General features: G+C 41.1%; 5 protein-coding genes across 11 annotated transcripts; 3 read left to right on the top strand and 2 right to left on the bottom strand.

The window, feature by feature from the left end:
* Positions 1-3,548: 3,548 nt before the first annotated feature.
* On the top strand, positions 3,549-4,952 carry nr2c2ap (nuclear receptor 2C2-associated protein). 2 transcript variants are annotated; one of them, XM_077024210.1, is made up of 5 exons: positions 3,549-3,674; positions 3,773-3,863; positions 3,962-4,067; positions 4,240-4,308; positions 4,581-4,952. In XM_077024210.1, the coding sequence occupies exons 1-5, from the start codon at positions 3,637-3,639 to the stop codon at positions 4,703-4,705; spliced, it is 429 nt and encodes a 142-aa protein (XP_076880325.1). In that variant the 5' UTR covers positions 3,549-3,636; the 3' UTR covers positions 4,706-4,952. The 2 variants fall into 2 exon arrangements, with proteins under 2 accessions (XP_076880325.1, XP_076880326.1); XM_077024211.1 differs by having other exon boundaries at positions 4,240-4,952.
* Positions 4,471-6,625, bottom strand: rfxank (regulatory factor X-associated ankyrin-containing protein). 2 transcript variants are annotated; one of them, XM_077024208.1, is made up of 8 exons: positions 6,357-6,625; positions 6,102-6,219; positions 5,895-5,960; positions 5,698-5,798; positions 5,492-5,617; positions 5,339-5,405; positions 5,176-5,256; positions 4,471-4,604 (listed from the first exon to the last, which is right to left on the bottom strand). In XM_077024208.1, the coding sequence occupies exons 2-8, from the start codon at positions 6,199-6,201 to the stop codon at positions 4,471-4,473; spliced, it is 675 nt and encodes a 224-aa protein (XP_076880323.1). In that variant the 5' UTR covers positions 6,202-6,219; positions 6,357-6,625. The 2 variants fall into 2 exon arrangements, with proteins under 2 accessions (XP_076880323.1, XP_076880324.1); XM_077024209.1 differs by lacking the exon at positions 4,471-4,604 and adding an exon at positions 4,890-5,034 and having other exon boundaries at positions 6,357-6,622.
* On the top strand, positions 5,900-10,352 carry borcs8 (BLOC-1 related complex subunit 8). Of its 3 annotated transcripts, XM_077024214.1 has the most exons (8): positions 5,900-5,972; positions 6,452-6,487; positions 6,620-6,817; positions 6,988-7,100; positions 7,345-7,409; positions 7,490-7,597; positions 7,912-7,994; positions 9,423-10,352. In XM_077024214.1, the coding sequence occupies exons 3-7, from the start codon at positions 6,781-6,783 to the stop codon at positions 7,970-7,972; spliced, it is 384 nt and encodes a 127-aa protein (XP_076880329.1). In that variant the 5' UTR covers positions 5,900-5,972; positions 6,452-6,487; positions 6,620-6,780; the 3' UTR covers positions 7,973-7,994; positions 9,423-10,352. The 3 variants fall into 3 exon arrangements, with proteins under 3 accessions (XP_076880329.1, XP_076880327.1, XP_076880328.1); XM_077024212.1 differs by lacking the exon at positions 5,900-5,972 and having other exon boundaries at positions 7,909-7,994; XM_077024213.1 differs by lacking the exons at positions 5,900-5,972; positions 7,912-7,994.
* On the bottom strand, positions 7,765-10,667 carry tmem221 (transmembrane protein 221). The gene is made up of 3 exons (XM_077024207.1): positions 10,172-10,667; positions 9,959-10,044; positions 7,765-9,287 (listed from the first exon to the last, which is right to left on the bottom strand). Exons 1-3 carry the CDS (start codon positions 10,450-10,452, stop codon positions 8,806-8,808), a joined length of 849 nt encoding a protein of 282 aa, XP_076880322.1. The 5' UTR covers positions 10,453-10,667; the 3' UTR covers positions 7,765-8,805.
* Positions 10,668-13,194: 2,527 nt separating this feature from the next.
* mef2b (myocyte enhancer factor 2b) lies at positions 13,195-22,569 on the top strand. Of its 3 annotated transcripts, XM_077024205.1 has the most exons (11): positions 13,202-13,310; positions 14,675-14,730; positions 15,069-15,224; positions 17,316-17,384; positions 17,976-18,179; positions 18,499-18,627; positions 19,049-19,232; positions 20,019-20,164; positions 20,455-20,551; positions 20,660-20,750; positions 20,986-22,569. In XM_077024205.1, exons 4-11 carry the CDS (start codon positions 17,331-17,333, stop codon positions 21,254-21,256), a joined length of 1,176 nt encoding a protein of 391 aa, XP_076880320.1. In that variant the 5' UTR covers positions 13,202-13,310; positions 14,675-14,730; positions 15,069-15,224; positions 17,316-17,330; the 3' UTR covers positions 21,257-22,569. The 3 variants fall into 3 exon arrangements, with proteins under 3 accessions (XP_076880319.1, XP_076880320.1, XP_076880321.1); XM_077024206.1 differs by lacking the exon at positions 15,069-15,224; XM_077024204.1 differs by lacking the exons at positions 14,675-14,730; positions 15,069-15,224 and having other exon boundaries at positions 13,195-13,310.
* The last annotated feature ends 2,059 nt before the right edge of the window (positions 22,570-24,628 follow it).

Genomic DNA, 24,628 nt, shown 5'->3' with positions numbered 1-24,628 from the left:
ATGGATGGATGGATTATGGGATGTACTTACAGATCATTCTCCATCCTTCATGGTGCAGTTCTCCAGCCAGTGACATTTCCACACTATTGATCCATCCACTTTATCCCAAATGTCAGCAGTGGTTTAAATGGCTGGGTTAACTCAGGGGTATGTTCTCAAAAGTACATGTTATTAAAACACACTCAGACCAATTCTTCAAGTCATGTCTCTCATACGTAAGGACAGACTTATACGAGGAAGTTAGAAATATGCACTTTGACTGAGACTCTGAGATAAACTCATACATTGAAAGAAACAAATAAGGTAGAGAAGCACTATTAAATACTCAGTAATACTCATACAAAAACAGTGTCACGCCAACTCACTTCAACCATGTAAACCATGTACAACACAAGAATAAAAGAAATTTGCCTTACCATTATAACTGCAAATTCTACCCTTACAAGTGTCGTGGAAATTTTCTGGAAATGGATGAGGACGTGGTTAAATGATTAATGATTAATGAATAATTTATTACAAAAATATGAATATATAAATGGGACAAAGACAGACACAGACATGAGAGTCTCATTCAAGCATGACAACTCTGAAGGCAGGGGGACAGTCCCCCTGCTTATATACAATCTTAAACACAATTCAGCAGTTCTAACAAGCAGGTTATCTTTAGCACAGCATGTTCCAAAACATAAACGTCCAGCAGGCTACTTTGTCTCACATGTGTGTATCTCCTAATATGGACTTCCCTAGAGTTAGCGGAAGCAACTGATGTATCAGTTGAACACAGAGAAAGCTAAATGACCCAAGACTAGTAGTCTAGTGACTACCAGTTAACAGAGTGCTCTTACCCTCAGCACTCTCCCTGACCTGGGTCACAGTATAGCACACATGCATAATATGAACTAAACATGGTTACACTGAATCACACTACTTCATTATTGTAGTCCTTCTGCTTAGTCAGAATGAACTAAATACTAAATCATAAAGTTCATAATGATCTCTTATAATAACTAAACATGATCTGATCAATAATTTCTGTCACACATGTCAACTGGAATTTCAAACACAGGGCTCCATTTCTCCAATCTATGATGGTAAGGAATATTTCTCCACAGTGAATGTGAATGTAATTGGGAACCACAGACTACTGAATTGCTAGACTTCACACCTTCAAAAAATGGGGTCTAATTAGGCTTCATTATGGTTTGCGTTGAACATGCTATGCTTTTAGCTGTGTCCATTACATGAGGTAAAATGAGGAACACTACATTTCAAGTCAAAATTTTTAATTGGATTTACATGGTGATTGGATCATTTATTGTATGGAACTGGGTACTGTTAAGGAATTCACCTGGCTTTGATAATACTAAACTAGAGCAGATACATTCTTGATATTCTTTTGGCAGCCAGTGGAGGGGACATCACACCCAAACTCTTCACACACACACACACACACACACACACACACACACACACACACACACACACACACACACACACACACACAAACACACACACACACACACACACACACACACACACACACACACACACACACACACACACACACAGGTGTATGTAGTTCGAATAGGAGTAGGTTCTTGAAGTCCAATTATGGTGTGGTCTGTGCAGTATGACTGTAACACCATGGCCTAGCAGCACTTTATCAGCATATAAAACAACACAACCAACACACACACACACACACACACACACACAATCTTTTACTACTATCTCTGAGGAATATTTCTGAAGACGTTTGTAGATAAATAATGTAATGCCTACACATAAATGTAACCAAAACAAAACAGAACAGAAACAAAAGATGCAATTTTGTTTAAAAAAATGCCTGAGCATTCCTCAAGGGGACCAGTCAGCAAACACATTCTCTCTCTCTCTCTCTCTCTCTCTCACACACACACACACACACAGCTCCCTGCTGTCACAGTCAGTGTAAGTGAGCACTAATGAGATTGAATTCTCCTAATTAGGGATGCTATTTTACTATAATGGCAGTAAATGCAATTTGCAGGGTTAGACTGTGGTTGAAATTCAGGTATCCTAACAGCTCTGAAGACTTTAAAATATTCTTATCCCTGTTACTCACAGTTCATTACAGAACACCCCCCATTTCAACATTCAGTATATTCAACAATAAATTTTGATCATTAGGCTTGCTAAACAAGACATAACTATTTATTTCATTTATTACAGGATTTTATTTAAATGGCAAAAACAAAAAGGACCATACTTATTTTATACTTAATATGCATACAATTATATTTTTGAACATTTTGAAGTTTGTTCCAGTTAAAGGCTGATTTGATTTTTGTCCACGTAGGACTGTTAGCAACTCCCCTCTTGGGCAGTTTGGAGCTTACTCAAGTGTGTTTCTAAATGGGACTAGTCACACTTCATAAACCCTGCTGATGCATGTACTGCGAACAGGACTGGAATCCTCCACCAGTCCTGAGATGAACTGTGGAAACAACTGAGGTTGACACTCTCCTATAAAAGACATGGGTTTGTTGCTTGCAGGTATAAGGGCAAGGATCTACAATGCAATTTTTAAAAATCTTAAAAGATCCTGCTCCAAAGGTACTTTAAAAAGCCTAAAGAGCCTTGGAGATAGTTTTATGACACCCCAGAAGGTAGTTTTCAAAATTGCCTGCTAATTAGATAATCAGTATCACTAAGAAAGACCGAAGACCTTCCAAGGCACTACAAAGATACCCCAAATAGGCAATTACAACATTAGCGGGAAGGTACTATTTTGTCAATCTTTCTTTCTCTGTCAGTCCATCTGACCAGTAATTTAGTGCACAGGGTAACACGTCGCCTATTCCTCTGGGTACACAGCACAAATGGATGTCTACTCTAAACCTGCGAGCACAGGAAAAAGAAGATAATGACTGAAATCCGTTTCTTGCTGTTGTAAACGAATAAATTACAACTGATTACGGTTTGTAATGGAGGCAGCCAACCATATTGTGCAAACGCTTTGTTTCTTAATGGTTTAATTAAAAACCTCATTCAAACTGTGGCGGAAAATTTCAGCGCGAGGGACGTGCTCGCTGCGTGCCAGGAGACGAGAAGAACAGAGGCACGCGACTAATTGCTCCCGCGCGAGCAGATGTGCCCTCGAACAGCTCATCAAATACTCCTCAGAACAAACACGGTGTCAAAACCCACAACCAACTAAACAGGCAAAAATAATACACTCTCAGTTCTTCTAACACATTAGGCAGCAACATTATTATTCTCATAGGTGGAAACCCAATCACCAAAATGACATTTTTTGGACATCCAAAACGACATTAATGACACAATTTATTATATCCGGCTTAAACCAAGTATCAGTGAAGTATTGAAATGAAATTAAAATCATTTCGTGTTCACAGCAACTAAAGTGTACGTAGTGCTGTAAAACGTATTGCGTTCGTTATCACTGACTGCCTCATAAAAACCGGTCATTTGCTAGGGCATGGCTGGTCTTTTCTGGAGCTCGCCAGATCCCCTTTATTTACCAAACAACACCGCCACCTAGCGGTTGCTCATCAAAATTACCCGATGCACAAGATGTCGTAAAAACACAACGTTTGTCGGCATTTTGGCCGCAGGTGAAAGTTCAAACTAATCATGGCTGTGTCGGTGCTTTGTAGTAATACACATTGCAGGTAGAGAAGCGATGGTTGTTTTATTCAATGTAATATGTGAGCAAATTACTATTTGTATGATGTCCATCTTTGATTTCCATCTTGATTATATTCAACAGGGTTAGTTCTGTTTTGAATAGAGATGTCAAACAGTTCGGCAAACAATTCATGTTTGATCCTAATGAGGACACATGTTGGAATTCTGACCAGGTAACGAAACTTATCAAAGACATTAAAATTAAGCTATTATAGTTATTAAGTTTAATATGTATTCGCGGCTTGTTTCAGCGTTGTTCTTTCATTCACAGGGAGAATCCCAGTGGGTACTGCTGGAGTTTCCTGCGCCAGTGAAAGTGTCTGAGCTCAGACTGCAATTCCAAGGGGGATTTTCAGGGAAATCTTGCAAGTTAGAAGGTGCATATCTATTATTTACATATTTAAATCACGATCTCTGCAGACCTTTGTCACTCACCTCTCGTAGCCTGTTGTCCGAGCCCCAGTAGTGTGTCAGCAATGCCCATAGCTATGATCAACCGTGTTAATACCATTAACACTATCAGCCCGTTTCTCATTTTCTCTGCCCTAGGCTGTAGCAAAGAGGGAGTTCTTGAACGCATTCTGGACTTCTATCCAGAAGACAACAACTCTCTACAGATATCCTTCTAAACTTTGCACAGCCTACTCTGAGCATTTTAACGTGATGTACTAATTATTACATTTGTGGATTTGCTAAATTTTTTACTTTGACATCATGTCTGTAACCTGTAATTAAATTGATTAATTGTATTTTTTCTTCAATTTTAAGAGTTTGCAGTGTTTAAGAAAGGGAAGTACATAGCCCAGTGTCTGAAGGGTGGTTCATGTCCAGAGAGGGCACATCTCTGACTCCTCCCTTGTATGTATTATAGCCTTGATTCCTCACCCACAGCTTTCCCATTTCCCAGGATGCCCCTGTGGTGCAGAAGCTTAAGTTAGTATTTCAAAACAGTTCAGACTTTTTTGGAAGAATAATTGTTTACTCTTTAGACATCCTGGGAAAACAGGATCTGTAGTCTTAAAACGAGAGGACCAGGAAGCCAAGTGAACAGCAGTCGGCTCGTGGACTGGCGGCTTGTGTGATGGACTGGTTGTGAGGGTTTTGTAACATTTTTTATATTAAATGGTATATTGTTTTTCACTCAGTATTATACTGGGGGTCAAATATTACTGTTCACTCATAGTGAAACTTTATGAATGGCTCTCAAATCAAAGTATAAAGAAGGCTTGTAACTATTTTTATTAAAAAAGTAAAAACATGCACATTGTGGTCAGTTTGTTCTTGTACATCCAGATCGAGATCATCTTAAGAGGTTTAAAATATGATCTTCAAGCAACTTTTGCACTAAAAAGAGCAGATATTGGTGTCAGTCAGATGAGACATATAAAGTTATGTATTACCAGGCTACAAGATGGGTTATTAAATAACTTCTATAAAGGGTCATGTCAGTGCATTTGATGATTATTGGATATCTGTGATACTTGCTTTTTCTGTAACCAAGAGCAACGGCAAGGGCCACTGGACTATATCCAGAGTCCGCTTCAAATGTAATGTCTGCACCATGTCCTAAACAGAGACGATTGTACACATTGCATTATGTGACATTACTTAAAAACATTAAAACATTTTAACTCTTAAAAAAGCTTACTTAAAAGAGCTTCTACGCATTTCATATGATTGCCACGAACTGCGTAAAGAAGAGGCGTGCCACCGTTCTGAAAAGAAAAATCTTGTTATATGATGTTCTTCAGTATGTTATAGTGCTGCGTTTCATTCGTTGTGTTGCGATGCAACTACGTACCCAGTCGTAGGAGTCGACGTCAACTTCATGTTTCAAAAGGATCCCCACGATGTCCGCGAATCCACCGGCGCTGGCTAAAGACAAGGCACTTTCTCTCTCCCGTGCAAATGTTTTTGGATCAGCTCCCTGGTTTTAAAACAACACGTTTTTTTCTGACACGTTCCGCATGAAGCCACACGAACGCAAGTCTTGGCTGAGTGGTTCACCTTCTCAAGGAGAAACTGGACCATTTCCATCTCCCCAAACGCTGCGGCCCATATAAGCGGCGTGAAGCCCCGCTCATCCTGACTGTTTAACAGGGACCAGTCTGCAAACACAACCACGTATATTCTCGTGTATTTGACTACAGCACCACACGGTTGCCATTGACCTGTGGAAGGTGTGTTGACACGGAGCTGCTTACCACATGTGAGCTGCGTCTTTACTTGTGTCAGGTCTCCGTGAGCAGCCAGTTGATGAATGGAGAGATCTAACGGGAAAAGTAGGCTGTGTGTTATAACTTATTTAAATCAGACGAGCTAAATCGTTTGTGCTTGAGCTCCACTTAATGTAAAATATACAAGGGCGTAGTGCAAAGGCTGAATCCCAGACTTGAGCACTAGGCACTTACTGTCTAGGGTGGCCGGGCGCACAGTGGTCTCGTTCCCCCGTTGTTTATTTGTAAGAGTGGTGGAGTGATTCAGCGCACCCTCATCTGTTTTGTTGTCCATTCTGGTTTACCATAACACCTGTTTTAACAAGAGAATGCAACAATGTAGCACACAATCAGCTTGGAATCTATATTGTAATAAGTATATACATGTATATATGTATGTTGGCCAATGTAACAAACTAAAACTAAAATGCATGAGTCATGTTATCTTACCGGAACTCAACGACCCTGTCTAATCCGAGTCTGGGGGAATATTAGGACAGTAGTCACTCGTTAAAGTAAATTTGTCTGCTTTTATTTCCTGCTAGCAAAAGTGAAACTAAAAGAGACGACATTATTTTAAGGTGCGTTGATTTTGCTGTTTAAAGTTTTTTCTTATACTTTTAATGAAATGTTGTTAAAAAGACAAAATGTGAAGTTATTCTTTAGCTATTGTGGTTGTCTGGTCTTCACACCGTGTGCTTTTTATTTTACAGTCAAACCTTTAAAACAGCTCGGAACTACATGCTGGGTGATAAATATATACCGGAAGACTATTACAGATGCACACGGGTAATAGCGCAACCCCTATATGGGCGTAAATAAAACATTTAGCGAATATATCCCAACATTATCATAGCGTCGGAGTTTGTATAAAATGGATGATCAGGAGATGCAATTGAAAGTGAAACGAGGTAATGTATCAAACTGTATTTATTTATATATTTGTCATGAGCTTGTAAATTGCTTTATTTTTCTAATCTAACCCAGCTAGCTAACGTTAATGCGAATTTGTCTCCAAGCTGTGTACGAAGTCATGCGACTCAACGACAGTCAGCCACAATGAAACGTGTTTTATTTGCAGTAACGGATAAATTCACCGAGAGCATGTACGTTTTGGCCAATGAACCGTCCATAGCTCTCTATCGGTTACAAGAGCACGTCCGGCGATCACTGCCAGAGTTGGTACAACACAAGGTGGGGCTGCTCGAAAATCTTTCACGTTAAGTCGTTTACATGCAGTTTTAAAGTTACATTACAGTCTGTTTTTGGCGTGTAATATGTTGTTGTCTCTGTGTTTCGTTAAAATGACGTTACTTTCCTAACTGCAAGAACTCCACCTGCTGCATTAGTTTCATTGTGGACCTGTGAATACCCCTAGAATGTCAGACTGCACAGTTGTCTGGGTTTTTAACAGCTAACTGACGATCTCTCTATATAGACAGACATGCAGAGCTGGGAGGAACAGAGTCAGGGAGCCATTTATACAGTGGAGTATGCGTGCAGGTATTTTTTTAATGATCTGACAGTGCAGACATATATACACACAGACATGTACACATGTAACGTACTAATTGCATTTGCAGCGCTGTGAAAAGCATGGTCAACAGTAGCCTCTACTTTAAAAGCATTGACGGACTACTCAAACAAGCCATCACAATGAGAGAGAAGATCTGCAGTTCTCAAGGACGCAGGTAGTGCACACGGTCACCGCTGCTTGCAAACAGTGAAATAAAACAAAAACAAAAACCCTCTTTCACCACATCCCTGTTCAAACAGGCTCACGGTTCATCATTACATGAACACTTTCTCACCGCCATCAGTAGGCAGTATGGCATTGCAGCTGTTTTGGTTTGCAAAATGTTTTCATTGTCATTTTTCGTTATTTCTGTTATTTTCCCACTAAGCGCTAACGACTGTAGAGCATGCACCATTTTATTACATGCTTAATTGGTTAACTGATTTGCGTAATTATTATTTATTTGATCAATTCATGCTGCTTTAGTAGTATGAAGCCTGCATCCAATTACAGTGATTCTCCAACACATGCATCTTCCACATCATCTTGACATATGGAAATTCATAGCCAAGGTTAGTCCTGCTTGCTTGAATAATACTTTGATTATATATATATATATATATATATATATATAAATAATACACTCGCACAATCTATTTTGTTCAGTACTTCTGCTGTGTGAACTATGCTGAACCAACCCAGTGTCTTTTCTTACTATTGTTACCCAAGACAAAATAATTGTATGTGATTGACTCGCCAATGAAATGTCAGGCATTGTTTAGATATTCTATTTAGGCTTTAAGCACATTTTAGAAGGATATTTTAATTACAATTCTCCTTATCAATGCTGCACATCTCTGAATTTATAAATTGTCATTTATAAATTTTGATTAAATCAGCAACCAGTAATGTAGAAAATACCCAGATAAAAATTAATACAAAAATGTGAATAACTACAAATTTTAAAATGTTTCAATTGTAGGATAAAAACCATTTCAGTGCATCTAGCTTCAAGAGTGGCATACAATTTATTTTTATATTTATATTTATTTTTCTTTGAATAAACAATCTGGCAACATTTCAGGATGGTTGGATGGATAGTTCACAGTAGTAGCTCCAATCTACACTGCTGACGGTTATAGTGTTTACATTGGCTAACACACTTGTATCAATTGGACTCAATTAAGTAACCTTTTAAGGGTTTAACTATGCTTGTCAAGTTAGGCAAAATCTGAAGCACTACAGAAAAGAAGGACCTGTCTGGGACTTGGGATTACACTGGTGTACTGAATTCTCCAGTAATAATAATAGTGTACAGTTAACAGTACAGCATTTTTGTAATGCATTCATCTGAAATCCAGCCGGTGCTTACAATAACGCCACTCACACTAACGTTGAGTCCTTGCCTGTGGCTTTGCGAGCCAGCACAGTTCTCATCTCGTTGGTCACACCGTTCCAGGGCTTTGCCTGCGCCTGTAGCAGGCCAGATTCGGCAGACAGGGGCTTGTTTGTCTGTACGCTCCTGATCTCGTTGCGGGCCTCTCTTTCACTGTATTGCCCGAATGGGGAGTTAGGCTGTGCGTTCTGTTGCGTGGGCTCGGGCGAGGATTGGTAGAACTGACGTGGCACGCTGGTTTGTCGGGATGACCTTGCACGCTCTGGTGTGTGGACGCCAGGCCCGCACTCGGGGTCATTCTTGAAGACGGTGTTGATGTGCTGGTTGCGGTATTGCTCATGTATTCGTGCGGCCTTGATGAGCGAGTGTGTGACTATAACCAGCAGCACCACTACACCGGAGGACAGCACACACACGCTGGCTATTCCCGTCTCGATCTCAAAGACCAACAGCATGTAAATCGACATAGCTGTGGATTTAGAGAGAAAATGATCAAGAAAGGAAAAAAAACATGACATACTGTGTACAGCTGCATTCTAATGTTTGAATGTGTTTAATTAATTGTTCATTATTATTCATTGTGTATCTATTTGCTTTTCTGCAGAAAAGGGGCTGTGGATCCTGGTGTAATCAAGGATGCTTGTGAGAAGCAGAATTCTGGGATATAAAGATCTATTTCCATATGGACTGTTACAGAATGGACTTTGGGTGACTAGATGAAGCTGATTCCGTCTGACCTTTTCTGATCGGATGAAACGTATACCTCGCTGATTGGATGAAACGTATACCGATTGGATACCATTGTCACCCAGTAGTACACACATGTTTTTTTGCTAAGTCATCTATTAAGGCATTTCATCAGAATTTAAAGCAAGGAATTATGCCCGCATTGTGTATAAATACTACAAAGTAGTTTTGAAATACTGTTTTGTTGTTGACTACAAACGCTCGCTTATAATGGTTATTAATTAAAAATGCATTTTTACTTTAAACCTAGCTTTATGCACGGAATTCCCAAATGAAACGACGTAAGAATAGTTCTGAATTTATTTCGATGAATGCGATGCTGAATCTGTTAATATACTACTTTACAGTTTTTCCCGCATGCTTTTATCTTGTTTTTAGTCAGCCGTCACTTACCACCCAAGTAAACAGAAATTCCAAAGCAAAACGACCCAATCGCAGCGTGTCGAAGTGCCCGGTTATCCAACAGAAACCAGTCGGCCCTGAGGGGAAGAAACAAACATGTAGTCCAGATCTCACCGACTCCATAAATCTCACTCTTTTCTCATTCCTCACGTATGGATAGTAATTACGCATGAGTGTTAATTGAGTTTAAAGTGCGTGGTGTACCTGTGCGGCTCGTCTTCTCGCCATATTTCAGTTGTGAAGTAACTGTGCAGCAAACAGAGAACAACTGAGCTCAGATTCAGCGTGAGCGACAACGCCGAGAGGACGGTGGAAACCGGCCTCACAACCGACGACGTTTCACTCGCTCCGAACGAATATGGTTCTTGTAAACTTGCCTGGAGTGCTTGGAGCTGGAAAATCAAAATAACTGACATGACGGACATAATTGCCGACAATATCCCCAGAAGGGCCAGGACCACCAGAGAACGCTGGCCGTATGGCATCTTCGTAAACGGAACTGTCCTCAACAAAAGATATAGGAAACTATTTTTATTTGCGTTACCTCAAAAAGCAAAAGTGAATATACGTCGTGTAAATATATATATATAACAAGCCGTGTCTGTTATTGGTCCGGATTGTTCGCCAACTTGCTCGCCCGTTCGTTCCCCATTTGGCCAGTATAAATGCACCAGTATCCCACTTCGGAATGTGCGTTCTTTCGCAGTGCTCATGGTTGCCACCAAAACCGAGCATGTGATGTCGACTTTTTTTTTTTTTTTATCCCCAGATTAGAAAATTTCCCGGCAACAATGGCCTTTTCAGTTAGACTCGAATAAAAAAACGCAGGCCTACACCACATGAAGTATTAAAATAATAATAATAATAATAAAAACTTCCCACACCGCCAACATATTGACCAACATGGCATCCGCTCCCGAAGCGTTTTGGGAAGTCGGTTTTCGCTAAAAGAAGGACAAGAGTTGAAATGAAGATGAAGGCACCGGATTATAATGTGTCCTTGAAACTAAATTCGATTATTGCGCTCACTAAACAATGCAGCGTGCTGAGTGTTAAGTCTAAAGATTTTAAAACATCTCACCTTGCCATACAGGTATTTACTGCGTAACCTATACGTTTGTATTGCTCATTTCTATACTATTCTGATGTGTTAACTAATTCATAGGCTCCGCGATGGGCTTTCTATAGGATATAGACCACTTTATTGAACGTTCTTGGTTGTCTTAACTGCAAACTCTTCTCATTAACACTACATTCTTCATAAAAAACCTAACATTGTTAATAAAATCATTTTAATAAAACAAATGTCATATTGTTTTATGAATTCTAAGTCTTTTCCATATTTGGTACATTTCCATCATTCCTTCACCATGCATCTTATTGGCCAAACCTTCACTAAGTCCTCAGTGAAACTGAGAGAATACAAAGTCTCCATTGTTATCGACCTTAGCTTGCAGAATCAGATAGCAGGTGGGTTTTAGTGCTTTGACTCGATGATGGGAACTCAGGGTTTTGCTTTTGAGCTGCTTTGGCTTAGATAAGTCTGATACTAAAAAAAAGTATACAAGATGAAGAATCGTTCGAGCACATGTACACTGACCAGGGAAGCTATTTCTGAATTCAGGAGGCTCACCACAAGCTCAAAAAAATGAAGCCACTGATGTTGTCAAAAGCAGAAGTGAGAAGTTTCAGGAAAACAAAAAAGAGGTCTAATGAATGCTTTCCAAAGGTTCCTTTGCTTGACAAGAGGCCTTGAGAAAGTGTTTCCTTCGTTCAGAGATAAATGAACACTTACAAAATAACAAGCCACAGTGAGCTGCTCCTTTTAGACCATCCCCATGATATTGCGATATTGCTGCTCATACAAGCAACTTCTGTTGGATGCAACATATTGTCCTAATGCATTTGTATAACTTGAGCGATCTCGCAGTACTTGCAGAGAGGTTTGTTATCCCCATAAGGAAGGGCCTGGGTTCAGCACTTTCATCCCTTTGTGCACTGGTTTCTTAATTTCCCCAGCAGGCAAAAAGATATCGGCCCCTCAGTAACATCATTCATTTTGTCCCAGTCACCTGTCTGTAGTCAGGAATTATATGTTAGTGTTCCTCAGTTGGCTGGGTGTGGATCCATACATGTAGTACAGGCCTGAACATGGCCTGTTGCTTGGGGACATTAGGAAGCACGGTGGGAGGTTGCTTGGTCTTGCATCAGATGATACGACTCTCCCTGGAGAGAAGCACTATGTGCATGTCAGAGAGAGAGAGAGAGAGAGAGAGGGGAAGCAAAATGTACATTATATTTCTTTCCTTTTTCTATATTTAGTACATACCATAAATAAAAGTAGTGTTCTCTTTTAAAAAATAGACTTCGTGAAACATTACAGAATATAAACTTGCAGAATTACTCCTTTTTCCTCTGAGCACGTGTTTAATTTGGTTTCCTGCAATAGCAGCAGCAACAGATCAACTTGTAGAGTGTTTCAGAATTTTTGACTTCAGTATTTTTAACATGTATACTGAGGAATATGTTTAATTTGAATATACACAGATAAGTTGAGTATTGGTGAGTCAGAATGTACTGTTTGACTTTTTCAAAGTTAGTGATGTTTGTGTTAGTTAGTTAGGTTAGTGATGTTCAACTGAATTTGTAGCCTAATCAGAAAATAACAAAGCCAAGAAAATATTTAATCTTTTTGACTTGAATTCCAGAAGGCATTTAAAGGGACATTTTCATAGATAATGCCATTTAAGCACATTATGTTAGAGAATCAGAAAGGTGATTTTTTCTCTTTCTTAACCTTTGTTGTAACCTTTTCGTCATTGTTTTTCATAGGTAACCTTATTGTAGTTTACTGTTGTCGTAGCCCGAGCTATGGAAATGTAATCTAAAACATACCAGAATTAATACTCTGGGTCTAATGCATAAAAAAATAATAACTATGAAACTTCGACATGCCAGTCTAACGGTTTAGCTTAGCGTCATTCATTCCGTGGAAAAGGCAAAGTCAAACCGAAACGCGCGAGTGGAAAGGAGAGGCGGGAGAGTGGCGTAGCGGCCAGCCAATAGCGCGACGTGGGCCGGGTTATGTTAATTCATTCATTCCGTGGAACAGGCAAAGTCAAACCTAAATGCGCGAGTGGGGAGGAGAGGCGGGAGAGTGGCATGGCGGCCAGCCAATGGCGCGACGTGGGCCGGGTTATGTTAATTCCTACAAAGCTGATGCTACTGTATCAACAGCTGGAGATGAACTGTAAAACGCGCTTAGATCACACGGCAACTTCATACCGACGACGGCGATTAAACGTACACCTGAGAGTCTCAGTCGTTTGGCATTTAAAATCTGGTAAGATTCAAACTTTATTACTAGAGATTTCACCGATTAGATCACTGAACATGGCATAGCCTGCTTTTCCTTTCGAAGTATTTTACACATCCATTGTCACATCGTTGTCGTGTAAACTTACAGCAGAAATGCTAATTTAATATCACTAGCCTTATTTATATGTAAGTATTTACTGGAGACGCTCTAGAAATGTATGTCTGCTAAATGCTGTAACTAGATGTAAGTAGACAGTATACAGAGTAAGAGTTATTATTTCTTTAATATTCATAAAATCCATACTTCTGTCCAAACTATCCCAGTTTCTGCCCATTTAGTGCTTGTTATCATTTTGTCAATATTCGAGGAAAAGGGAATTAAAGAACATTAGGAGAAAGGACAATAAAATCATTAATTCAAATGTCATTTCCAGCTAGAGCACAAGGCACCTTGGTGAAGATATGTCACCTGTCAACAGACTGTAGTCTTTATTTTCACATGTGCACCAGAGAACATGTCAATTGCATCAGACTTATTTTCTGACTGATGTTGGTAATCCTGATTCAAAGCAAACCTTATTATTACGAAGATCAACCAAGGACATTAACTACTGATATGGTGAAATTTTGTTCAGGTAATATTCAGACTGAAAGGCCAGTGGTGTTTGGTGACCTGCAAGTTTCAATTGTAGACCCCATGTTAGGTTGTATATAAACAAAATAAAATAATGCAATATCTTTCTTGTGCAAAAATCTTTGCTTGTACTAATTTCTACAACATTTCGGAAGTAATATAACACAAAAATGTGAGCCCATATAAAAAAAAATTTTAATGTTATGTATCTTCTGTCATGTAACACTGAAATTATGTAGATGTGCAAACTGGAATGATCCAAACGACAGCACTGGAGGTCACGTCAAACATCTGCAATCATTCTGTACTGATGTATTTACTAAAAACATTCAAACCTGCCAGTGCACGCCAGATGCTCCTTCTTCCTTGACCACCGACTTCTGACACTTGCATTGAACATTGATCACGTTCAAATGAGAGTTGGGTCCATCTTTATGGAGCTTTGTCAAGATGAATGCCTATTTTATCAAATCAGGCCAGAATCTGTCATGCATTATGAAATTAACTGGCATTGTTCCTTGTGGCACTGTTCATTTGATGCGGATTTTCTAGAATGTGTACTGATTTAGCTCTCTGGTTCTGTGTGAATAGTGTCAGCAGCTAGACTTATCTTGCCTCTTTGGCACTGTGGTACTTTCATCAGCTGTCTCGCTTGGCTCGAACTTTGAATCAGCACTGTGGAAGTATGTCTCTTCGTATGCAAATAGGAGGCTTTCTTTCTATTTTTGGCCAAACTTAGTTTCTTATCTCACCAGGGCCTCCAAGGAAACGCAGTGCAGTTCAGCAGTCAATACCTGACATTGGTTTTTTGGTGGGTTTATTTAAAATTATTATTTAACATCATATTCGTGCTACCTGGTAAAATTGAGCATCGGTTAAATTTAAGACATTATCCAAATTATACATACCTGTGCCCTTGTACAATATTAAACCATAAACCAAAACATACCTCCACAGAACTACATGTAACTAAAGCCTCCTGGTATTATAGTCAACATTTACCTGCATTCTAGGGTTAGGCTTAGTTATATTAGGCTGTTACTCCAGCTCTACTGTAAGCCCGAGGTGACTTTTGCGGAAGGTCAGTTATTTGGCTGCGACAGCCTAGGCTGGTCATGATGAAACTGTTTGTTATTGCTGCCGAGACAGTGTTGTTCCTATGAGGGTCCCAGCAATTAGTCTCCTGTGGTCCCGATGGGACGCGGTGCAGAAGATCTGAGGTTCCATTGTGGCGTGAGCGTTCTTTTCCGTTGCCTGGCCTCTGGGAAGGCCTCCGCAGGAAGACGTAGCCGTTAAAACCTGGAGGTATGGGGTTTAGCTGAAGTGGTAATGCTGAGAGGTTTTTGGTTGAGGATTGCCAAAGGGTTGCCAAATTATACCTGTTTCGACACATTTTCATAAAACCTTGGATTAATTTTGTTCTTTACTTGTTCTTTAATTTTGTTCTGATCATAAAACATCCCAATTAAGATTTGCATGAATGGCCATACAAGTGGCCTCAGATATGTCATGGAGATTATAAGTTTACTGTTACCAAAAACCTATGCCAACAATTTAGGCCAAATTATAATATCAAAATAGATAATATTCTAGAAAATTATATATATAAATATATATTATAAGCTAAATATTTATGTTTCTGTGTACTAAAAGAGAACATGAACTGATGACTCCTTCAATTAGTAGATTAAAACGATGAATATGATATTCAGATTTATTATTACATTAACAATGTTTCCAAGAATGTTTATAAATGTCATTTTTTAGTGCAGTGACTGCATAAGACATTTGAGTGATGTTAAACAACAACAGCAGGACTGAAAGCAAAATTGACACCTATACTAATTTTAAGCGCAGAGCATTGCAGCGCAGATATTTTGGTCTCTAAGTCATATTTTAATCCATTTTATATAGGAGTACAGCCTTGATTTTCATTTTTGCGGATGCATAAAAAAAAATATGAGGAACTTTAGGGTTTATACATAGTGACAGATGTGGAGGCCTGTGATAGAGATCTCTGGTCTCAAACACCACTTCCCCACTGTTCTATTCATATCTGCGCAGACCAACTGTCCAGTACAAACACAGTCACCTGTGAAATTAGTAGGTGCACATTTCCAATGCCTGCGTGGCCCTAGCTAACGTCTTCTTTATAAGGGAATAACGGCCTGCATTATGGATTCCCTTTGGATTCGTCGTGGGCCCGGGGGGTGCCAGGAGTGGGCGAGAGGGCAGCACACGCTACTGGGTCATGGGAACCGTGGCACCATATCCGCTCACCATTGGGTTACAGGGGTTAAAAATAGACGAGGTCAAACATGTCTAATGGGGGGGTGAAGGATTGGGGTGAGCTCCCAGAAGCCTTTGCATCAGTAGTCAGCTTCTCTCTATAGAGCGATGCCAGGGACAGTGTCCTTTGCAGAGGGAGACGTAACAGCTAACGCGGTGCGCACTCCGCTCTTATGATATTCCACTGAATATATAAAAGGAACTTGGTCCACTAGTGTAATTTTAGAGATCTTGTTAGGTTGTGAAGTATTAGCTCACTTGGCCCAATTGTGAATACATCCAAGAATCAATGTTTGTTATTCAGACACTCTTCAGGCTATTAGCGAGTGCTTCTCGACTAGACTTGAAATGCTTCATTATACAGCCAGCTGTGCTGGAGCTGGTGCATCTTCTGACACTCTACACCTGACAGCCCTACACTAATGTGGCCTTCGGTGCACAGACTAATGTGCATCATTACTCTTCTCAGATTCTCACATCCAGTGTTTGTGTACATAGCGCTCATGGGAGAACAGGGGGCGGACAGGACCGTTACCCGCACTTAGACGCACTATTATTTTAACCACGGCTGCAGCTAGCTATGCTTTCTGTACTCTACCTTTAAATGGAGATGCCATATTTTTAACTCATGCCCAGTGGAAACGCTCACACTTACCCTGGGGCAACCCAGACTGTGGGGGCGCTAGCCCGCACTAACTTTAGCCCCCACTGTCTCCCAGGGGTATAAATAAACACCCATTCACAGTGGGAGGAAGGAGGGGCGCCAATTGCATCATGACAAAACACATCATTCCCCACCAGATTTATGTCACATTGGCGTCTGTGACCTTTGACCCAAAGAATGACGATTGCATCAAAGAAAGGCCTACCTATGCAACACTGAAGTAATATTATGTTTTGCTAATTCTTTGGACTGCATACAGCTAGTATCTTTGTTATTGAACCATACACTCATATATGACTACTGATTCATGAAAATGTTTTGGCTGTATTAAAATTTATTTAAAACACAGCATGTGTGCTTAAATTTTTTTGTATTTAATGTTTAAATAAATCAAGATTTGAATTGAACCTTTTGTTTGTTTTTACAAAATCTTTTGCATGAAGAGCTGAAGAGACATTATGGGCCGAAAGAAGATACAGATATCTCGTATTCTGGACCAAAGAAATCGTCAGGTACAGTTGTGTTATTCTTCTTAGGGCTGCTAACTGGCAGAAGTTAATTAGTTAATTGGAAGTCCAGGCTGGTGGAGGATTGCTGGCCCTATTTGCCCATCCTGGAAGCATACTACACAGCATACTACAGGAAGCATACTACACAGCATACTATCTTCTGCTTTTCATTGTTCTTTCACTCTCAGCTCATTAAGTAATTAGCTGATGACCTAAATTAGAAGAATTTATCTGAGCAAAGGAGCTACAAAACAGATTGGATTTACCAGGCATGGTTGTTAACAAATTCCCCGCTCAGGGTCATTTCACATTTGCCTGGTCTGTCTCAGCCCACGAGACACGATTTTTATGAGATTATAATGAGATAATAATGAGGGTATAATGAGATTAGAATGAGTGACGTTTGGGGAAACTGCTAGACTAACTGACCAAAGTTCAGACGTGAACCCCCGAGGTCTGGTGCTTCTCTGTCACGGGAGGCGAGACAGGTTAGCTCTGACCAGCGCCGGACAGCACAGAAATACCCCTCATCCCCTCTCCCATGGCCCCACAAATAGCAGCCTGTGGTTTCTTTCTCTCGTTCTTTTTAATTAGGTGACATTCACCAAGCGCAAGTTCGGCCTGATGAAGAAGGCCTACGAGCTGAGCGTGCTGTGCGACTGCGAGATCGCACTCATCATCTTCAACAGCACAAACCGTCTCTTCCAGTACGCCAGCACGGACATGGACAAGGTCCTGCTCAAATACACCGAGTACAGTGAACCACACGAGAGCCGGACCAACACCGACATCCTGGAGGTACAACCTCCCTCCCCGAACACACCCACCACACCCATGTGACCGACCAAGAGAGCCAGGACGTGTGCTGATTATTTTATCTGTAGTCCAGACTGAACAGTCTGATTATGAGAGATCCAGTCTGATACCGAGGGTTACAAAATCACATCTGAATGTGTGAGCGATCTGGCACGTTACTACATGTAAAATAAAACACAATCATTTGTTAATGACAGTACTCACTTGACATGTGTCTCACATTTTCTCTCTGTCTCACTGTCTGTATGTCTGTCTCTCCCTCTGCCGCACTAACATCTCTGGTGTTTGCTTGTGTGAGCAGACTCTACGCAGGAAAGGACTTGGTCTAGATGGTTCTGAGATCGACCATGAGGACACCATGCAGGTAGCCGCGGAGAAGTACCTGCCCAACGAGGGTATGGACCTCTCCATCACCCGGCAACGTTACTACGTCAGTATATCCAAAATTACCCCCAACTTTCCTTAAAGACCAAAGGTGCAACTTAACTTAACAGCCAAGTCATTTAGTTGATGGACATTTTGTCCAACACAAATGTGTAACAGATATTATTCAGAAGTTTGGATGCTATTTTTAAATATGTGTTTAAATAGTTTTGGAATGTACCCTAGATTCAGCAGTAAAAAAACCTAAGAAGTAGTCCAGAAATAAAAGCACGGCACAAACATAGAAACCATTTTAAACCGCACATTTACTCTTTGTAGATGTGAAGAGTCATGTGTCTTTCAATCAAATTGAACTTGGTTGGGTTTCTAACGCAGTTTTGCAACTGCACTGTGTGAAGGCTGCACGGTTCTTGTATGCACGGGCCCTAGTCCGGTCCACACTTACACCATCTTCCGTTTCCCCACAGTCACCGTCTCTGCACACCGCAGAAGTTCCGCTCCTGGTGGGCTCTGAGAACAGCTACGCCAGCGCGTCCAACCCTGGCGTGGGGGGGAACCGCCCGCCTTCCTTCAAGCCTCTGAGCTCCCGGCCCGGTTCTGTTGTTCCTGCAGGACACAGTGCACACGCTGCACTCATGGGTTCTCATGCAGGTATGAAGGAAGGTTGAATCAGTTTCATTTTATGCTTATTGATAGTTAATAGTTCATACGCATACACGAAAACACTGTATTCAGTCAGTCACAGATCTTTTGTTGAAACTTTGTCACGTGTAAATGAATACTGCGACTTCAAGGTGGGTTATCGGAACACATTCCAAGAGTAACCTAGAGGGTTTTGGTGCATTGCACACAGGAAGTTCTGGTATATGAGACACCACCCCTCCACACCCACACCACACACACGCATGCACTCGCAATCACATGTGAAGGCAGAGCTGTGGTTTCAGAGCAGAAAACTGCACCTGCTGGACATCTTGACAGCGACCTCTCTGTCAGCCCCTACACTGCTATTAGTAGTAAGGTGCAGGAATCCGAGTCAAACAAGTCAACCAGACCATGTGGTCTGACTCCAGTTCTCAGCACTAGCTTAAGCTCTATGTTTGGAATGTGGTTAGCAATACCTTTGACAGCAATTGGGCCTAAGAAAAAGATTCGTGCTCAAAGTTCTTACAGAGATGAATTTTTGTTTATTTAAAAAAATAATTTTATACATAAAGTTAATGTGATTGAGCATCTTGGGTGATTCCACATAGAGCATAACTAGCTTTTTTTGTTTGTAGCTATAACTGCATAGACGTCACATGTAGATACTGAACAATATCAGGTGGAAGAAAACTTCTTTCAGAGATGGAGAGAGAGAAATTGAGATCGAGGGTGAATAAGAGTGAAATAGAATTTTACCCACATCTTGTTTTCACTTCTCAAATGTTGGTGAAGGTATTGGCTATTCGATGTTCGCTCATGGCAACCTGAGCAGAACTTTGGAAATGAAGACTCCGCCTCCACTGAGTCTGGCTGGTGATGGGCGGCGTGCGGAACCACACCCAGGACAGGGCGGAGCCCGCGGCAATCTGACCAATGCTGTGAGAGATTCGTAGTCACTATTCATCACACAGGAATTTATTAATGAGTGACCTTTTTCTTCAAACTATGTATACAATAAGTAAGGTGCACTTAAAATGGATATTTATTGACAAATACAAACAAAAGCATGAAAATGTGATGGAAGTATGTAAATATGATATTTGTATAGATTACATTAGTACATTATAGTATATTATACATTATAATATACTATATAATATGCTATTTTTGTTACCCAAGTATTTAATTCCTGACTGCTGTCCTTAAGCTATGTTCCTCTGTGATGTAGAGAGCCGTTTATCAGAGTATGAACTCTGGGGGCCACATGGTGTCCATGGGAAAGCCTACCATACTCTCTCACACCATAGGGAATTATGGGTCCTCAGGTAAATGTCTCACTATGTTTAATTTGTTTCCTATTATTCCTGAATTCAGCTTAAAGGCTTAATGTTTATGCCTATTTGATCTCTCTCTCTCTTTCTCTGTCCCTGTAGAGTATTGCCACCCAGGCTACTCGATGGGTTTTCAGCGTGGCTGGCAGCCTTTGACACACCAGGAGCAACCACAATCCGTGATCAACCCAGGGTGAGAGAACCTCTTCTTGATTCCTGTATATGTTTATTAGTTGGTTGTCAACGTATGTGCCTGTGATGGAACATCTTCTTTCGTTCTGGACGGGCCCGTAGTATGCTGTGTTGTGGATGGGCCCGTAGTATGCTGTGTTGTGGACGGGCCCGTAGTATGCTGTGTTCTGGACGGGCCCGTAGTATGCTGTGTTGTGGACGGGCCCGTAGTATGCTGTGTTGTTTTCCGTGTGCAGAACCTCGTCCGGTGGAGGCTGCTCTTACCCGTCTCAAGGCTCCTCCCCCTCCACCCCACTTCACTCCTCCCTCAACCTGAGCATCAAATCAGAGCGCACGTCACCCGACCACATACGCTCGCCAGCCACACCCCCCGCTCGTCACACCGCGCTGCATTCGCCAATGGGTGGCCCCGACTTTACAAACCGGCCCCCTCCAGAACCGTATATGGCCATGGACAGGGAAGATGTTCAGAAAGGGGGCTACACGGCTCCTCACTGCACGGCGTGAAGGTCTGGGGAGAAGAAGGGTGCTCTGCCTCGGAGGCAGTTGGAGATTAGTGATGGCTTTCCAGACTCCTGGCTTTCGTTCACTCTCCACACACTAGCCTCAAGTGGACCAAGAGTTTGATTCTCGTCTCTTAAAAAGTCTGAAGACCCTTTATACACAGTGTCTCTCACTTTGTGTGATCAAACAACAAGCTGCATTAAACCAGTTGTGTTACAATAGCAATTTTCTTTTTTTTTGAGTTCATATTAAACAACATAACAGTGTTTTCTGTTTTCATTTGGAAAGGCATCTTTTCCTGTAGCTTATGCCTTTTAGAGTTTGCTGCCATCCGCCTTTGAACTTGCGTGTCCTGAGCACTCCGTCTTTTAAATCTAAAAATCAATTCAAGGGCCACCTTCGTGGATGCTTATTATCGACCAAACCCCCTCACTGAATGTCGACCCTGTGGTGGGAATCACCGTGAATGGCAAAGGTTTGTGCATGGAAGCAGCCAGCGGCCTTACTGCCCCCCACCCCCCACCCCCCACCCCAGTGCTCTTTCAGCAGTTCGAGATTGCTGTATAATTTTCAGGACATCTGGTTTTCTAGAAAAGACAAGCCTTAAAATCACACTCAGGGACAACCTCAAAGCTTTTTGACCAGTCTATACTGCAGCTTTAAATGGCAAATGCACTATGAGAATATGCAACAAAGGACTACATAGCAAATGGTGTATAAATCTATATTTTTGCATTTAAAATGATTTGTAGCTTAGTTTGGAACATTTGTTTTTAGAAAATAAAGTAGTATTGCACAAAGTCCATGGCTGAATGAGTTTTGAAATTAATCCACATTGTTGGCTGCATTCTGCTCCTTTAATTTAATTTAAATTCCAATTTACAATACTTTACAGATATATTTTACAAATGAACTTTTACAATACTTTACAGATATATTTTACAAATGAACTTAAATTCCATTTTGCAGCTGCTCTGTAACTATGCACTGATCAAAGCCATTCTTTCTATGTGAGTTTGTTTTATTTTTATTTAGCGTTAATTTTTTTAGAACTTTGACATAAGCATCGTTTTGTGGACTGTTTGCACAAGCATTATTTGTGTAATCTTTAGCATACCACATTTGTCTTCTGTGTCAGTCTTTTAGCATATCTAACTATGTTTTTCATCCTTATTCAAATAATATATGACATTTACTGAGGTTTATGTGTCCATGGATTCCCCCTGCTATATTAAGGCTATTCGCTGCTTTGTCCACAAGAGGTCAGCATACGACACACTTATTTGTCTGCTTTCATGTCCACGGGACATTGCATCTGAGACTCTTTGTGTGGACCATTTACATTTTGTGAAGATTAAAAGGTCTGCTCATTGGTTCGTTTGGTGCGCCCCTCATTTTCTCTGCTTACACAAGCGTGCGAGTTGTCCGTCGTCTTGCTCTTCGGAGAGCTTCCATTTTCTCTGCATAACACAGTTATTTTTGAAGCCGCCGAGTTCATTGCTATAAAGAGAAGCCGAGCTCGCACTGTAGAAGACGTGAGCACGGGCTATTTCCAGCCGGGGAAAAATGCACCGCATTCAGTGATGAAATTTCTAAAGCTGAGTCAAACGGAAACAGGTGTACTGTGGAGAATCTGATTAGGTTCACGCTGGCGATGACCTGTCAAGAGATCACACGCCTTATAATACTACTGCATTATGAGAAGGGGTAAAAAAAACAAGACATGGCCCCTTCATGAACAGTCTCAAGAGTGCAGACGCAGTATGTTCCGCCTACAGCGTCGAACTGACCCTTAGGCAGAGTGATAGCTGTGCTCTTTCACAGACATCTACAGTGTCAGATCTGTAACCTTCAACTGTCATCTGATCACATTTTGATCAGAATCATGACACGCTCCACATATAACCACGTGAGACTCGTGTCATCCAAAAACGTTTTTTTTTTTTGTCCATTCTGCTGTATACGCGTCCAACCACGAGCTTCATAAACCGTGCACCGTGTGAGGGGGGGGGTTAGTGCGAGGGGCAGGGGTGGGGTGCGTGAGGGGTCACGTCTGGGCGGGTCCCCGAGGGCCCACAACTCGTCTGCAGGGTGTGTGGTCTCAATAGGCCTCAGTCTGGTCCCTATAGCAACAGCACTGACTGCAGTAAGGCGGAGTCTGGGTCTCCTGTCAGATGCTCATGAAGGCCGTGGGTATATAGACGTGTGAACTCTGTCGCCTGCATCACGCCTCACACACTCAAGAAGGAGCTTCTGTCTGTTTTTCAATTATTACTTTGCATTGCAGGATACAAATCATCCTGATAAAGATCAAAGGTCTTGTTTCAAGCTCATTTTTATATTTATTCTATTCTATATTAATAGCTATAAATGTATGCTTAAGTACATATTTACTAAAACAGGAAAAATGACAATTCTTTCAAGCAGAAATCAAACCGACACAGTTAATCGTGAGTCTAAAATGATCCAAGACAGGCATCAGGAGTGACCAGTCCCCTTCCAGTGTTTAAACTGGCCTAAGTGATCTCCAGTATGACACAACCCAGCTAATAAAAAGGTCAGACATGTCACCATCTGAACCACCACCGAGTTCAATCTGTTTCTGTGTGGAGGCCAGACATCATCCCACATAAATCATGTCATTTTTCAGACAAACGCCCTGCAGGCCTGTACCAGTCAAGACACAACACACCCAGATCAGCATATAGCTTCACAGCAGCGACGTTACCCCCACCAAACAGTTTAGTGCCACTGTCAAAAGCATTAGCAAATCCCTTACGCACGCAACCATCTGACACAAACCCGTGTGTGCATCTCTCCTGCTTATGAATCAGCAAGGTTATATTCATTATGGAAAAACGTAGAAACAAAAAGAAACAAAAATCTGATGGCATACTACACCCAGCTCACGGTGGAGCATAGAACCCATGCAGCTCACATGAATTATGGGTCTGTCTTGTAGTGTTGCATTATAATTTATGATTGCTATTACATATTACAGAACGCAGTGTGTTCAGTGAAAAATAAATTTTTTCTATTTTTGTAATTGTTACTGGGTGAAAAAAGCAAATGGCAAGAACTTTTGAGGCATTTTGGGTTTTAATGATGCACGGTCCCAGTTAAACGGTCTCCCCTCGCACCTCGGTCATTTTTTTAAAACACTGCGGCATACTTAATCAACATTGTCACATTTCAAGAAATCAAGTTGCTCTGAATTACTGTGTGCGAGTGGTCAGTGGAACAGGACAACCTAGTAGAACTGCCAGCACTTCAAGCCGGCTGCTACGCCCCCCCCCGTGTGCCATTACAGGTGTAGCTCGGCCTCCACAACACCACCAAACGCACGTGGGCTCAGTATTTGCATTGTAAGAAACA

Source organism: Brachyhypopomus gauderio, chromosome 12 (assembly GCF_052324685.1).
Source record: "Brachyhypopomus gauderio isolate BG-103 chromosome 12, BGAUD_0.2, whole genome shotgun sequence".
Taxonomy (NCBI): domain Eukaryota; kingdom Metazoa; phylum Chordata; class Actinopteri; order Gymnotiformes; family Hypopomidae; genus Brachyhypopomus; species Brachyhypopomus gauderio.
The sequence above is the reverse complement of the archived record's forward strand: the minus strand, read 5'-3'. Positions and strand labels throughout refer to the sequence as shown.

Excerpts from the sequence above, each read along its gene's own strand:
- nr2c2ap (XM_077024210.1), top strand. The coding sequence starts at position 3,637 with ATGGCTGTGTCGGTGCTTTGTAGTAATACACATTGCAG. Across the intron at positions 3,675-3,772 it reads TGTAGTAATACACATTGCAG|GGTTAGTTCTGTTTTGAATA; the intron begins GTAGAGAAGCGA and ends TATATTCAACAG. Across the intron at positions 4,309-4,580 it reads AGACAACAACTCTCTACAGA|GCTTTCCCATTTCCCAGGAT; the intron begins TATCCTTCTAAA and ends TCCTCACCCACA.
- rfxank (XM_077024208.1), bottom strand. The coding sequence starts at position 6,201 with ATGGACAACAAAACAGATGAGGGTGCGCTGAATCACTCCACCACTCTT. Across the intron at positions 5,799-5,894 it reads AAAGACGCAGCTCACATGTG|ACTGGTCCCTGTTAAACAGT; the intron begins GTAAGCAGCTCC and ends TTGTGTTTGCAG. Across the intron at positions 4,605-5,175 it reads TGCTCTTGGTTACAGAAAAA|GGGCATCCTGGGAAATGGGA; the intron begins GCAAGTATCACA and ends TCTGCACCACAG.
- borcs8 (XM_077024213.1), top strand. The coding sequence starts at position 6,781 with ATGGATGATCAGGAGATGCAATTGAAAGTGAAACGAG. Across the intron at positions 7,410-7,489 it reads ACAGTGGAGTATGCGTGCAG|CGCTGTGAAAAGCATGGTCA; the intron begins GTATTTTTTTAA and ends TTGCATTTGCAG. Across the intron at positions 7,598-9,422 it reads TGCAGTTCTCAAGGACGCAG|AAAAGGGGCTGTGGATCCTG; the intron begins GTAGTGCACACG and ends GCTTTTCTGCAG.
- tmem221 (XM_077024207.1), bottom strand. The coding sequence starts at position 10,452 with ATGCCATACGGCCAGCGTTCTCTGGTGGTCCTGGCCCTTCTGGGGATA. Across the intron at positions 10,045-10,171 it reads CGAGAAGACGAGCCGCACAG|GGCCGACTGGTTTCTGTTGG; the intron begins GTACACCACGCA and ends TCTTCCCCTCAG. Across the intron at positions 9,288-9,958 it reads AATTTCTGTTTACTTGGGTG|CTATGTCGATTTACATGCTG; the intron begins GTAAGTGACGGC and ends CTAAATCCACAG.
- mef2b (XM_077024204.1), top strand. The coding sequence starts at position 17,331 with ATGGGCCGAAAGAAGATACAGATATCTCGTATTCTGGACCAAAGAAAT. Across the intron at positions 17,385-17,975 it reads TGGACCAAAGAAATCGTCAG|GTGACATTCACCAAGCGCAA; the intron begins GTACAGTTGTGT and ends CTTTTTAATTAG. Across the intron at positions 18,628-19,048 it reads TCACCCGGCAACGTTACTAC|TCACCGTCTCTGCACACCGC; the intron begins GTCAGTATATCC and ends GTTTCCCCACAG.